This window comes from Acartia tonsa, chromosome 7 (genome assembly GCF_053477335.1).
Source record: "Acartia tonsa isolate MP-2025a chromosome 7, ASM5347733v1, whole genome shotgun sequence".
In the NCBI taxonomy this organism is placed as follows: Eukaryota; Metazoa; Arthropoda; class Copepoda; order Calanoida; family Acartiidae; genus Acartia; species Acartia tonsa.
The window spans coordinates 32,971,515-32,983,786 of record NC_137266.1 but is presented as its reverse complement, the minus strand read 5'-3'; the positions used below and the strand labels follow the sequence as shown (position 1 = coordinate 32,983,786).

General features: G+C 32.6%; 2 protein-coding genes across 4 annotated transcripts in view; one reads left to right on the top strand and one right to left on the bottom strand.

The window, feature by feature from the left end:
• LOC145323599 (speckle-type POZ protein-like) overlaps positions 1–12,272 on the bottom strand; it is a 31,206-nt gene that overhangs the window by 1,944 nt on the left and 16,990 nt on the right. For all 3 annotated transcript variants that reach the window (XR_013881023.1, XM_080165985.1, XM_080165986.1), the window contains exons 2-15: positions 7,765–7,871; positions 7,476–7,515; positions 7,294–7,374; positions 6,838–6,910; positions 6,558–6,616; positions 5,722–5,799; positions 5,329–5,403; positions 4,646–4,767; positions 3,792–3,924; positions 3,129–3,222; positions 2,588–2,659; positions 2,262–2,299; positions 1,785–1,911; positions 91–161 (exon numbers count right to left, since the gene is read on the bottom strand). Coding sequence is in view for 2 of the 3 variants with exons in the window: in XM_080165985.1 (XP_080022111.1) it covers positions 91–161; positions 1,785–1,911; positions 2,262–2,299; positions 2,588–2,659; positions 3,129–3,222; positions 3,792–3,924; positions 4,646–4,767; positions 5,329–5,403; positions 5,722–5,799; positions 6,558–6,616; positions 6,838–6,910; positions 7,294–7,374; positions 7,476–7,515; positions 7,765–7,858 (1,157 nt within the window). In the remaining variant the exon portion in view is untranslated. The remainder of the gene's footprint in view (positions 1–90; positions 162–1,784; positions 1,912–2,261; positions 2,300–2,587; positions 2,660–3,128; positions 3,223–3,791; positions 3,925–4,645; positions 4,768–5,328; positions 5,404–5,721; positions 5,800–6,557; positions 6,617–6,837; positions 6,911–7,293; positions 7,375–7,475; positions 7,516–7,764; positions 7,872–12,272) is intronic.
• LOC145323600 (uncharacterized) lies at positions 8,654–12,257 on the top strand. Its single transcript, XM_080165987.1, has 4 exons — positions 8,654–10,558; positions 10,735–11,360; positions 11,479–11,612; positions 12,136–12,257. Exons 1-4 carry the CDS (start codon positions 10,377–10,379, stop codon positions 12,241–12,243), a joined length of 1,050 nt encoding a protein of 349 aa, XP_080022113.1. The 5' UTR covers positions 8,654–10,376; the 3' UTR covers positions 12,244–12,257.

The window sequence follows — 12,272 nt, the reverse complement described above, 5'->3', positions numbered from 1 at the left end:
CCAGCTACAAATTTCACTTTATTAGAGTACATGATAATCTAGTGTAAGATCCAAGTAATATTAAATCCATTACAATTAAAATATTTGTACCTGAATACTTGAGTAAAAATTTCTGGGTATCTTGTCAGTTTCTCTTTCCAACAAGGCTGGTATGTCACTTCCTAGGAACATCAAAATTGACGATGAAAAACAAGCATTAGGTATATTTATCGGACCTAAGACAAATGCCGGAGTGATCAAACGTCGGGTTATACACTTAACATATTTTAAACTACCTTATGAGTTTTTAAATTGTCTACTCCATGCGTGGGGCTTATTTGTATATTCATATCTTATTCTTAATAACCTAACCTGTCTAGAAATACTTAATTAACTTAATATTTTAGACACTCCTACGTTTGTCCACTCCAACATTTGTCATTGCTGTGGTTGTCCTGCGACCTATTTATCAAGTAATTAAAAAAACCTACAAAAGTACAGGGTGCACCACATATCCTCGGACATTCTTTAAACGGCCATAGCGTCAAAACTACTTGACCAATCAGGACGTTTGACCCCACTATAAAAAGCTTAGGTAATGACCTTTAAGCACAAAAAAATCTTTGGACGAAGATAGGCTCGTACTCCGAGCTGGCCGCGCTTATGTTCAACAAGGCAGATTCGAGTTGCGCCGGCGGTATAATCTGGATTCTCGACTAGGGCCCAATAAATCGGACCTCAGCCCATCTGTAGATAAGGTAGAGTTATGCAACTTGCTGGGGATACTGTTAGATACATAAGTAAGACACTAGAAAAGACTAGAGCTCTCTATCTAAAATGGCTTGGCTGTAGTACTCCGGCAAAGTTAAACGTGACAGATTTAGAGATGTCAAAAACGTCAAAAATCATGTAAAATCGTGAAAATTTCTCGGTTCTCGACTTTAGAGACCCATATGGAACTTAAAAACTTATTTTAGACCATGGATTGTGCTGTCAACCCTATTTGAATCTTCATGCCATTTCTAAAAAGGTATAGAACGTCGTTCTAGCTCAACTGTGGTCTAAATAAAGGCCTCCGTGTCAAATGGTAGCTTGAAAGTTGGGTGAATTAGGATCCTGCGGTTACTCACATTCCTAAGGAAATGGGGCCTCCCAGCAGCCCTATCTTAATTCAATGGACTTTTGTGCCTATGGCTACTTTGAAGCATGCACCAATAGACGTGCCCATGCCACAAAGACCTCCCTCATTGCCACTATTAAGGAGAACTTCGCCATCTTGGACAGGTACATTTTGACCTGGGCCTGCCGGCGGTTGAGGAGGCGGGTAAAGGCGGTGATTGATGCTGGCGGCGATTTTAATCAATGATCTAAAAGTCATATACCTAGTTTGCTTCCCAGTTTTTAAAATTTAATGAAATATTTAAAATTGACGATTTTATGTTCATTTGTTTACAATTTAGAAAAAGTCCGAGGATATGTGGCGCACCCTGTAAGTTCTAATCTACAGTGGTAAAAAATTTACGAATATAAGTGCAGATAATACCTAGTTCAAAACATAATAAATCAAAGTAATACTTTTTTGATATATAACACTGTCCTTTCGTGTACAACATAAATTCAAAGACTTCACTAATGAAGCTTACAATAAAATTTTTAAAAATTGACAGAAAAAGACAGGCAAAATTGTATAAACTCATACTTTTACTTTTACAAATAGAATATTATGTACATAGTTGATATAACACAAAGGGATAAAGACGGCTAAAACATTTTTTAGTGTCGTGGTTAGTTCAGGTTAGTGTTACCTGTGCATTCTCAACAACAAATTTGACTGCTAGTTGTTTGAGTCTGGTGGCGTTGTGCAAGTCAGCTGTTATCAAATGGTCCAAACAATTCTCTATACGCAAACTTTTACATAGACTTTTCTCACATCTACAAATTAAAAGAATATAAAGGTATATAATAACTATCTACCTAGTTAATAAAGTAGTATCGGAGCATGTAAAGAAAACGAAGTAGCGGGTTTCGTCGTATTTTCAAGTAGCCTCTCTCCTATTTCTAGTCCTTGCAGACCCAATTTCCTTAACTTGCGGGGCAATCATTAACATTTACCTAACTTAACCTAACTAAACTCTATCACTGCACTATAGTAGTTGTGCTTCTTGATAAATTAAAACCATTTTTATGAATCATACAAAATCATGATTGGGGCTCTGTGAGTATATTTAAACTAACAGAAATTTATTATGTTGTAACTTTACTTATATTAATACAATACTAACCTCTTTTTCAACTGTAACAGCCCATATTGATCTGCAGCCTTTTAACAACATTCAGTTTATTACTATCATATTTATAAGTAAGAAAGATTTCAGTAGGGAACAAAAAAAATTTTTTATGTTGAAATAAAAGAGAATTATAACCACAACAAATGGAAAAACAAAAAAAGAAATTTCTTTTGAAATAATATCAGTTCTGTGCATTATAGTTAAAATAGTAGGTTTTGGCAGGTATTATCAGAAAGAAAGTTAGAGAGACGGAGACATTTTGTTAACTAACGAGAAGCTGCGCTTCTATCTAAATATAAATGCTGTAATAACATGAATGCCTTGAGTATATTACTCCACTGTTCGTAGCTGGGAAAATTCAGGTTGCCACCGTAAATATAAACCAATATGGCCTAAAACAAAATATCTAAATAAAAAATATTAATAGGTAAGTATATACCTAAGCATGCTTTCAAATTCAATGAAATAAGATTAGATTTCATGAAAACTGGCGCCTTTTTAAAATAAAAATCGGTCAAGTTTTGTAAAACTAAAAAAGGCAGATTTAGGGACAAACTTGGAAACTATTTTATCAGTCCCAAAGGCCATATCAATGAACGAGTAAGAATGAAAATTAAATACGTAGGTAGTATAATTAATTTGTCTACCATATATTTTCATTAATAACGTATTTTAAAAACAATAATAATGTGAAAACATGATACTATTAAAAGAATCTTCTAACTATTGGTTGATTTGTAGGTTAAGATTAGAAATTTTCTTGGAATCTAAATTTTTTAAATAAAACATTTAGGTACTAACAGAATCGTTCAAGAAACAAATACTATTTTCCGTTTATAAAGTCTTAAGACTAAATTGTACCTTGAAAACTTCTGGGTCGACGTCAATGAGATCAATGTGTCTGGTTTGTTTCTCCTTCATATCATTCACCAACATAGCTCGGAATACCTCGGATCTAAAACACAAAATTAGTTAGGTACCTACATAAAAACAAACCTAAGAAAACTACAATAAAAAAACAAAGATAAGAAAAGTACAGTCGTAAATAATAACAACAGGAATAATTATAAAAAAAGTAACAGGATCTCTGCCTGTCTGGGTGTAACGAAGGATCTCTAACCGCTGAACCGATATGGTTTTCCTTTATAATGTAGCATCTCGAAGGTCCTGGGGAGGTTTAAAACTATTTTGGGGGGAGGATGTCGAATTCAACCCGGCCACACTACTTCATGTACCCCTAGAGGCCGCAAGGGGCAAAGTCGCTAGTACGTAATAAAGAGTACCCCCCCCCCTCCCCCCCAAAAAAGGGCCTACACTTCCTTGAAAAGTGTGGAACGATCAGTCTACGAGATCTAAGGATTCTCATTTCCAATCTCAGAGTGCATCTGAATCCTAACTTTAAAAAATCAGAGCTAAATACAATACATACAGACATAAGAGGACTTAGCAGATTGGCACACAAAGGGACATCCATTAGTTACATTAGCAAATAAGTTTGCGGTCAACACAATAATAGCAACTTACTTGGAAGCTAGAATAGCACTGTGGCACTGGAAAGTTTGACCCCCGCAGGACACCTCTATATCCGCTAGGTCTCCTGTCTCCAACAGGTTCATCATACCCTTGTTGTCATCCTTGTCCTCTTCAGAATCACTCTCTGCAAGCAGGGACAAATATGTCTTTAAGTAGCCCAACAAAAATAACATAACAGTAATTTCAAAAATATAAAGCTAATACCTATTCTTACGAGACATTTTTTTCCTATTATATATAAGTTTTTTTTTATCTGTAGCGATGGATCTCGCTAACCGCTGAACCGATATGGTTCCCTTTTTACAGTGGAGACTCAAGTTCGAGATGGTTTAAGGTTATTTTATTTTTATAAATTCGCCTGGGTATGGTTTTAGGCTATTTTGCTTCCCTTCCATATTCCTTCGAATATAGAGCCCCTAGATACTTGGGTGCAGCAGCTAGTAAAATATGAGAAATAATATGAAATATATTAAAGTATTGGTACTAGTGTATGTATACAAGCAAAAAAAATGCATATATTTATAGGTAGAAGCAGTATGGGCAATTATACAAGAGCAAGTTAAAGTTTCTTGGACAGAAAAAAAACAGACATAAGTTCAAAGTTATAGAATAGCTCCACCATAAACAAGAAATGTGGAGTGGACCCGTTAAAAAGAAACAGAGGCCCAAATTGGAATTTTGTGGATTTAGATTAAAAACATCTTATTTTTCCGTCAAGGCAGGAGCGGAGCCGATCAAAAAAAGGACAGCTCTTTAACGCTGCTACATTTTAGGAGCTTTTTAAACGCAAAGCATCTAAATCATTTAAAAGATGAAATGAAGCTCCCAAATCAAACCATACCTACCTACAAAAGTTGAAATATTTGTTGGTTTAGTAGTTCCGCTGGTTGTATGATCCTCTCCCTTAAATCTCATCACACACAGGATATTTAAACAATCATTTGGTAATAGTTTCTCACTTTCACTCCTTAAAAAATAGGTAATACTTTATAGACATTCTACTAATTCTTAAATTCAGATTTTGACAAATTGAAAAGTTTTGTTTATGTGATTAGATGGTATCATTGACATTATGCAAGTCTTAAAATGAGATATTAACTGTTCTTTTTATTTCAGTTGGATGACAGATGTTTCTTCAATAAAGGATTACAAGTATCTCAAAAACTGCATTTAAACATGAAACACCACCCAGTGGACTAAGGAGGACCCTGTCAGGACAGTTATTCTTTTAAATTGCAGAATATAATTGGAGAAATAAATCATAACACGTTGCAAAATTGTCTATATATTCTTTAAATTCCTACTTTAATTGGAGACTAGTGTTTTAGATGTCTTTGGGGCCATACAAATATAAACAAGGTAGGAAAAAAGGTGGAAAGATAAAAACTTACTATTGGTTTACTTTAAAGAAAGCATCAAAATTTAAGTATAGATGTACTGTTATTGGTTAAGAGAGTGACACATGCCAAACATTGGCTACAATCAAAGGTGGTGTAATGTAAGTAGCATTCAAAAAATGAGAGCTTACCTGCCGTCTCGACTCTCTCCTTTTAATGTTTGATGTGTGACTAACTTCAACCAGCCCCAACCATTTTGATTATCCCTGAAAATAAAACAAACATTGAGGGTTTTTTAACTAAAATAATCAAATTGCAATTTAATTCAATACCTACGTACTTAGGTCCCATTAGCAAGTGAAATAACGACAAATGTGACCATGGGATGTAATAGCAAGAAAACGTTCGTCAGTCATCAAAAGATTGTTGCGATAGTTCATAGAACCATCCTTGTTAATGAGCAAATTGAAAGAAAATTCATAAATTGCGAAAGAAATTTTTATGCCATGATAAAATGTTGTTAGCTAGCTATTGCTGCGCTTCTTTTAAACATTATTGTGTTTGCTTTTCTTAATAATTATAACCTGAAACAATGTTCTCCTTTTCCCTTCATGACTCTGGATTGGTCTTCGTTTACAAAGCCAATTGCAAAGGAAAAATTTCTGAAATAAAAACATAATTCAATGACTTAAGAAATAAAATTTATTGAGATAATGTTCTTAAGTAAACGATTAATAAACAGTCTAGACAACATTTAAGGTTGTCATCTACACAATTTAAGACATTGATTTTTCTAAAACCTTTCAAATTATTGCATTATATTATGAGTCAGTATCTCAAATTCTCAATATTGTTATTGGGCTATCAGAATAACATCGAAATGAAATTTCACTTAAATTCGCCTTATTATTCAACGACTATAGTATTGTGTATTAGGGCCTAACTAAAGAGCTGTGCTTGTTAAACTTCATATTGGCTATACTATCAGACAGGGGCGTCCAAGCTTTTTTATTTGGGGAGGTAACATTTTTTTAAGGGGAGGGAGGGAATTTGTCTTTGGAGGGGGGAGGTAAAATTTTTACCCCGGGGGTAAAATTTACTTGGGCGGGGGGGGGGGTAATTACCCCACCTGAAATCTAATTATGAAATACTATTAAATATGTAGTAGTAAAAATGCGCGCAAAATTTTTTGATAGGGATTATTTATTTTGGGGGGAGTAAATACCCCCTCCTAAATGCTTGGGTTTGCCCCCAAGGTAGGAGTACATTTTAAATGGGGGGGAGGGGGGTAATCACCAGTTTATTCCCCCCCCCCCCTTGGAAGTCCTTGCTATCAGATTTGTCGGGTGATTCTGCCTGTGAATGCAATTTTGTTCAGCCTTATTTCATTAGGTATACAGAGAATTACAAAGAGGGTAACCTGTTAATAGCATGATTGTTCATTGGATAAAGAAAAACTGAAACAGCTCCGACTGTGTCCTGCAAATAAATAAATAATGATATCCTTAAAAGAAGAAATGCCTCTGCCTGTTAACATTTGTAGAAGAACCATGTCAATTTCCAAAGCCTTTTAAGTGAAAAGCGAAGATTTTGTAACCTAAAGGCTTTGTAAAATATTAGTAGAACAAATCATAAATACCTCCTAATCAATTAAAAATTATATATTATATTTCAACTAGAATGAATTTTTTGACACATACCTCTCCTGCTTTTTGTTTTCCGTTTGGAAAACATTCGAGTTTCCATGCTGTCTCCTTTCCATCTACCATAACTCTGAATCATTATTTTTGTTAAGAAAATGAAAAAATACCTACCCATGCAAAATTTTTAATGAAGACAGTAAAGTAAACTTATGATTTCAAGAAAGAAATGTATCAATATGTATTCCAAAACTATATATAAAATGGCTTCCATGGCTTGCAGGTTAGGTGATATGAGTTAGAAAGAAAATTCCAATTAATATAAAAGCTACAAATCGCAAATAAGATACTTAAATGAAAATTAAAAACTACGAGAGAAAAAAACAATATATTGATAATGGAGAAAAGAACAAACATCAAACTACTATAGTATGTGGGGTTGTAAATCATAAGATATGTTAAAATATGACGCTATAAAAAATTGTATTATATAGGTATTATATAAATTGTTTTTACCTGAAATTATGTGATGTAAGACACTGCCCATTACTGTAAGTCTCCATTTTTCGTCGAAATCCTTCAATCGTCCATGCATAACTAAATTTGTTAAGATTAGATAATAGGTATACAATATGTTAAAATATGTAAAATAATAATTAAACAGTTGTTACTTAATTGTAATTTTTATCATACGCTACCTGTAACTTGTGTCTTCTTTACATCGTGTATAACACCATCCTAAAAACATAATGAATAAATACAGTTTTTTTTGACGAATTATACAACAATATCAGTCATAGTCAGACATAGAGTAAAGTGTTAAAGGTTAAGAATGGGGTATCTATTGTTAACTACCTATTCTTTACAAATCACAAAAAAAATACTTTTATTTACGTCGTAGTAACTATACACTAAAACGAACGTTGGAACACTATAGTCAATTCAACAATATATATGCCTAGAAAGTTTGACATTATCAATACATACCTATAGAATCTACGGGAGGTTTTTTAACAGCCCCCGAACTTGTTCGTTTAACACCACTTATACCAGGTTCTAAACCTGTACTGAAACCTGACATTATATCAAACTCTGTAATAATGAAGATCATTAAATAATAGGGGATAGTATAAATAAAATAAATATTTTTGAAAATTTTTTAAATTCTTCCCAATTCATTGCTTGAAAAAAACCAGAAGGGGAAAAAATATTGAAAAATTGCAGCAGGGGAAAAAATGAATCTTGTGCAAAATATACACCCCTGTATAGAAATAAAAAAAGAACAATTCAATACCTAGTAATCTACCTAACCTGTTGATGATGATACAGTTATGACTTCTAAGACAAAGGTCGTGCAATCAAAGGGTTGGTTGCCTATTGGGTGTTACTTCAACTAATATCCAATAGTGGATGTTAGAGTATTGCATCCCTTTAAAGCGAATTAGCCATTAGGTTCTATAGAAAATCACTTGAAATCGAATGAGAATCACGACCCAATTAGGTAATAGGTAACCAAAAGATACCTTACACAAAAAAAAACTATTATGCTGAACATAAATATGTCACTACAAGCTTATCATATAATACTTATTAGATACTCCAAGAAAATACTATTTTAGTACCTATAACTTTGTATCTATTTTAAAAAAAAACAAAGTTCTAATTTCTAGCACATAAAATCACAATTTCATAACTTGATGTAATTAAAAATAAAACATATGACTCACGTCACTAAATTTAATCATGCATTATATCATCATATAGGTTTTAACACAAATCTAATTATTAAAGTAACGTAGAGGTTTAACATACATTACTATACTGTACTTAGAAATATATAAAATCATGCTAGCTTGCATTATTACATGTAACCCTCTTAAAAATTTAGATCATGTTGACTTTTTAAATGTTATCATATATAATGGATTACAAACAAAGTAAAGAGTTATTTTCAATATAAAGAAATAAAATTTAATGATTAAAACATTATTTTAACAAGTTTCCGACATTTTTAACAGGATACCATGATAAAATAACGTTTTTATGTGCTAGATAATCATATATGTACGTATGTCTATTATTTATGCTTGTGAAATGTTTTGGTATTGTGCATGTAATTATTAAACAGTTAATTCTAAACTTTAGGTTCACATGGACTATTTGCATTAAGGTTAGTTGGTATAAAAAGCGTTATATATAACAATAGATCCATTTACATAATAAATAATACTTAAATTAAAATGTAATTAAGTTAAAATACGAAATTTTAAGTTTTTTACGATAATTTTTAGAATTGATAATCACAGCAGCAGGTGATGATTTTTTTTCTGCCCCGATCCTATCTTTATAGTAATTTTAACTTATAATTTTATAAAAAATCACAAGAATAGATTATCATATGATGATCATAATAGTATCACTATAATATTTTTATCATATCTAGAAATTAACTATTTTTATTAATAAAATTTACAAGAATGGTGAAACAAGTTTCACAATATTTTGACAACTTCAGGTTCCTTGTCTCTCATTGGTCAAAATAATTTAAACTAAATTTTGATTGGTGGAATGTTTTCTGCTATTTCCTATTTTCCTCTATTCTCATTGGTTCATCTTTGTTTACATAGAAAATGACGACATTTTTAAAATTATGGTGTAAGATTAATCATAAATAAGATTACAAGGAATTAAAAACATTGAAATTATGGCGAAATCATGCGTTTATAGTATAGCTACTCACCTATGGTCTGTACGTTCGTCTGTCGGTAATTTTGACAAAATATTATATAGATCGACTGTAATCTTTTTAAATGTACTGTATAGTACTTTACTGTAAGATAGATTAATTTTTTTAAATCTTGCTATTTTCTTACTACTGCACTTTCTTTAGAGCATAATTGTCGTTAATTAGGCATAAAATATATCTTAAAAATAATATTTTGCAAAATTTTATTAATACATTGAAAACTAGGCACAGCCTAAAAGAATTTCTAGCTTTCCTTTTTCGTCTGCTATTATCCTCCAAAAGTGAAATCATATGTTTTGCATTTTTACATCGATTCTAGGATTAGACAGACTAAGTATAAAAAGTTAGGTATTTTAATCTGGACTTATGCAACACTTTTAAAGTGTATTGAGTACATTTAGTATGTTAAAAGCATTGTGACTTAAAAGGCTTAAAATAGAAGTAAACTAATTTAGTTTTGATGAAGGGTTTTAGGTTCGAGTCATTACTACAAAATCGCACAATATCCAAAGATGTTAGAAATTATACTCAGTAGGGTAAGGTATGACAATTGTTTAGTAAAATTGTGTGGAAATAACCTAACCCATAAACAGGCACAGCTTATTATGCACACATAGAAGGTTTTATGATAAGGATCGTGTAATTAAAGGGTTGGTTGTCTGCAAGAATAATCTTTGGAAATGAGAAGTGTCAATTGACATACAAGCGTCATGTACCCATCAATGTCTATCTAACTTCGTTTATAAAACAAACTTATAGATATATAATGAAGTTTTAAGACATGATAAACATCTACTTGCTTGACAAAAAATTTTAAAATCTACATTTTATTTCAGAATCTTAAGGTCAAAAAATGAGCATAACGGGGGTGGGTGCCCTCTGCAAATGCGGGGGAAGGTCAAGAATCCGCAGCCTGACGGTCGAACCAACCAGAAGAATTTTAAGAAATAGAGAAAGAAGTTTGGGCCATGGAAGTGTTCAGGTGGAGACTAAAAGAAGTATAATGATTTTAAACCCTGCGGGACGCAATATTAGGTAAATTTTATAAAAAAAATTGTATTCAATACTTAATTTTATACCTACGTGATTGAAAACTGACTTAACTGAAGGAATATTTATGAATAAGAAATTGCCTTTTTATTATAAAGAATTTTAATTTCTTTTTATAGGAAGGTTTCAAAACTTACGAGATAACAAATATATTTTTTTAGGGGTAGCAACATGTCAGCCCCACCACCCCCTAAACAAATAGCCCCAGAGGAGGACAAAGTCGCCCAAGTCTTGAAAATAATTCAAAATCTTGAACTTCAAAATAGTAACATTTCTCCTGCTCAAGAAAATAAAGTTGTAGAAAAAATTGTGGCTGCCCCTGAGATAATGGAAAAAGAGACAGTTGCGGAGCCAGAAAATGTTTCAGCAGCCCCCGAGGTTATAGAGAAAGTAGCAGTTGCTGAGCCAGAAAAGGTTGTAGCTGCCCCCGAAATCATAGAGAAAGAGACAGTTGCTGAGCCAGAAACAATAGAAGCTGTCCCTGAAATAGTTGAGACTATTGCCGAATCTATTAACCAGACAGAGCCAGAAATAATAGCACAGAAAATTGAAGCCATTGTTGATACAATTTTTCAAGCGGAACCTGAAAAGAAGTCAACAGTATCTGTTGATGATAAAGCAGCAATAGAAGCCATTGTTGAAACAGCAAGGAACCAGGACGCAGCTGTTGACAATATTGTTAAGGAATCCACAGCTAAACATATTAATGAGAAGGCAGAGGAAATAGCTGTTGCAGCCTCAACTAGTCAAGATGATGAAGTTAAACCTGTTGAAGAGATTAAATCAGGTAATTTTAATATCTTATCTCCTTTACAACTAAATAATTTAGTCAAAACAATTGAACTACTAAAATAAACCCATTTTAAGACAATTTTCAATACCTAAAGAATTTTTTATTTGACCAGAGTCTTCACCAGAATCTAGTCAAGAAACCCCAGAGGTAGAAATATCAGCAGCAAGTGCTGCATCAGAAACTGTTGAAGTTAAAGTTGAACCTGACATCCCAGCAGAGAATCCTAATGCTGCCACAGTCATTCAGGTCATTTTTTGGATCAATTCTTATTTTCATAGGAAAATGTATACCTTAGCAGCACATGGCTAGAGACAACTTTGAACTAATGTAAACTTAAACTTTCACATTTTTATGTAAATTGTGTGCTTATTTTTGCATTGTTGAGCCTTTCATTTACCAGATTATTTTTAGGCCTTGTTGTGCAAATTCTAATGTTTTTACAATTAGGATATGTAGCCATCCATTTTGTGAAAGTAACCTGCAGAGTTACCAAAAACTACCTTCTTTTGATATTTTATAAAGAAGATCAATTATGACCTAAAATAATCATTAATCAGCAAAACCTCTGCTTTCGCTGTATTACAATTTACTTGAAGTACCACCCGTTGTCACTAACCCTAGATCTTACATACCCTAAAGTACTTGAATATGTCCCCCCCCCCCCCATCCACTCCCGAAATAAAAAAAAACGTTTTTTTTTACTTTTCAATTAAATATAAAGTTCATGGATGGTGTGATACAAATAATCAAAATATAAATTTTGTTTTAGTCCGAAAATAAGAAGTTCAGTATGAGCATTACTTCAGCAGAAGAACCAGAGTTAGATTCAAGCTCTTCTGACTCAGGAATGTTATTTACCAATCATATTCTTATTTAAATAAGGACAATTGTATAAAAAGAAGCGCA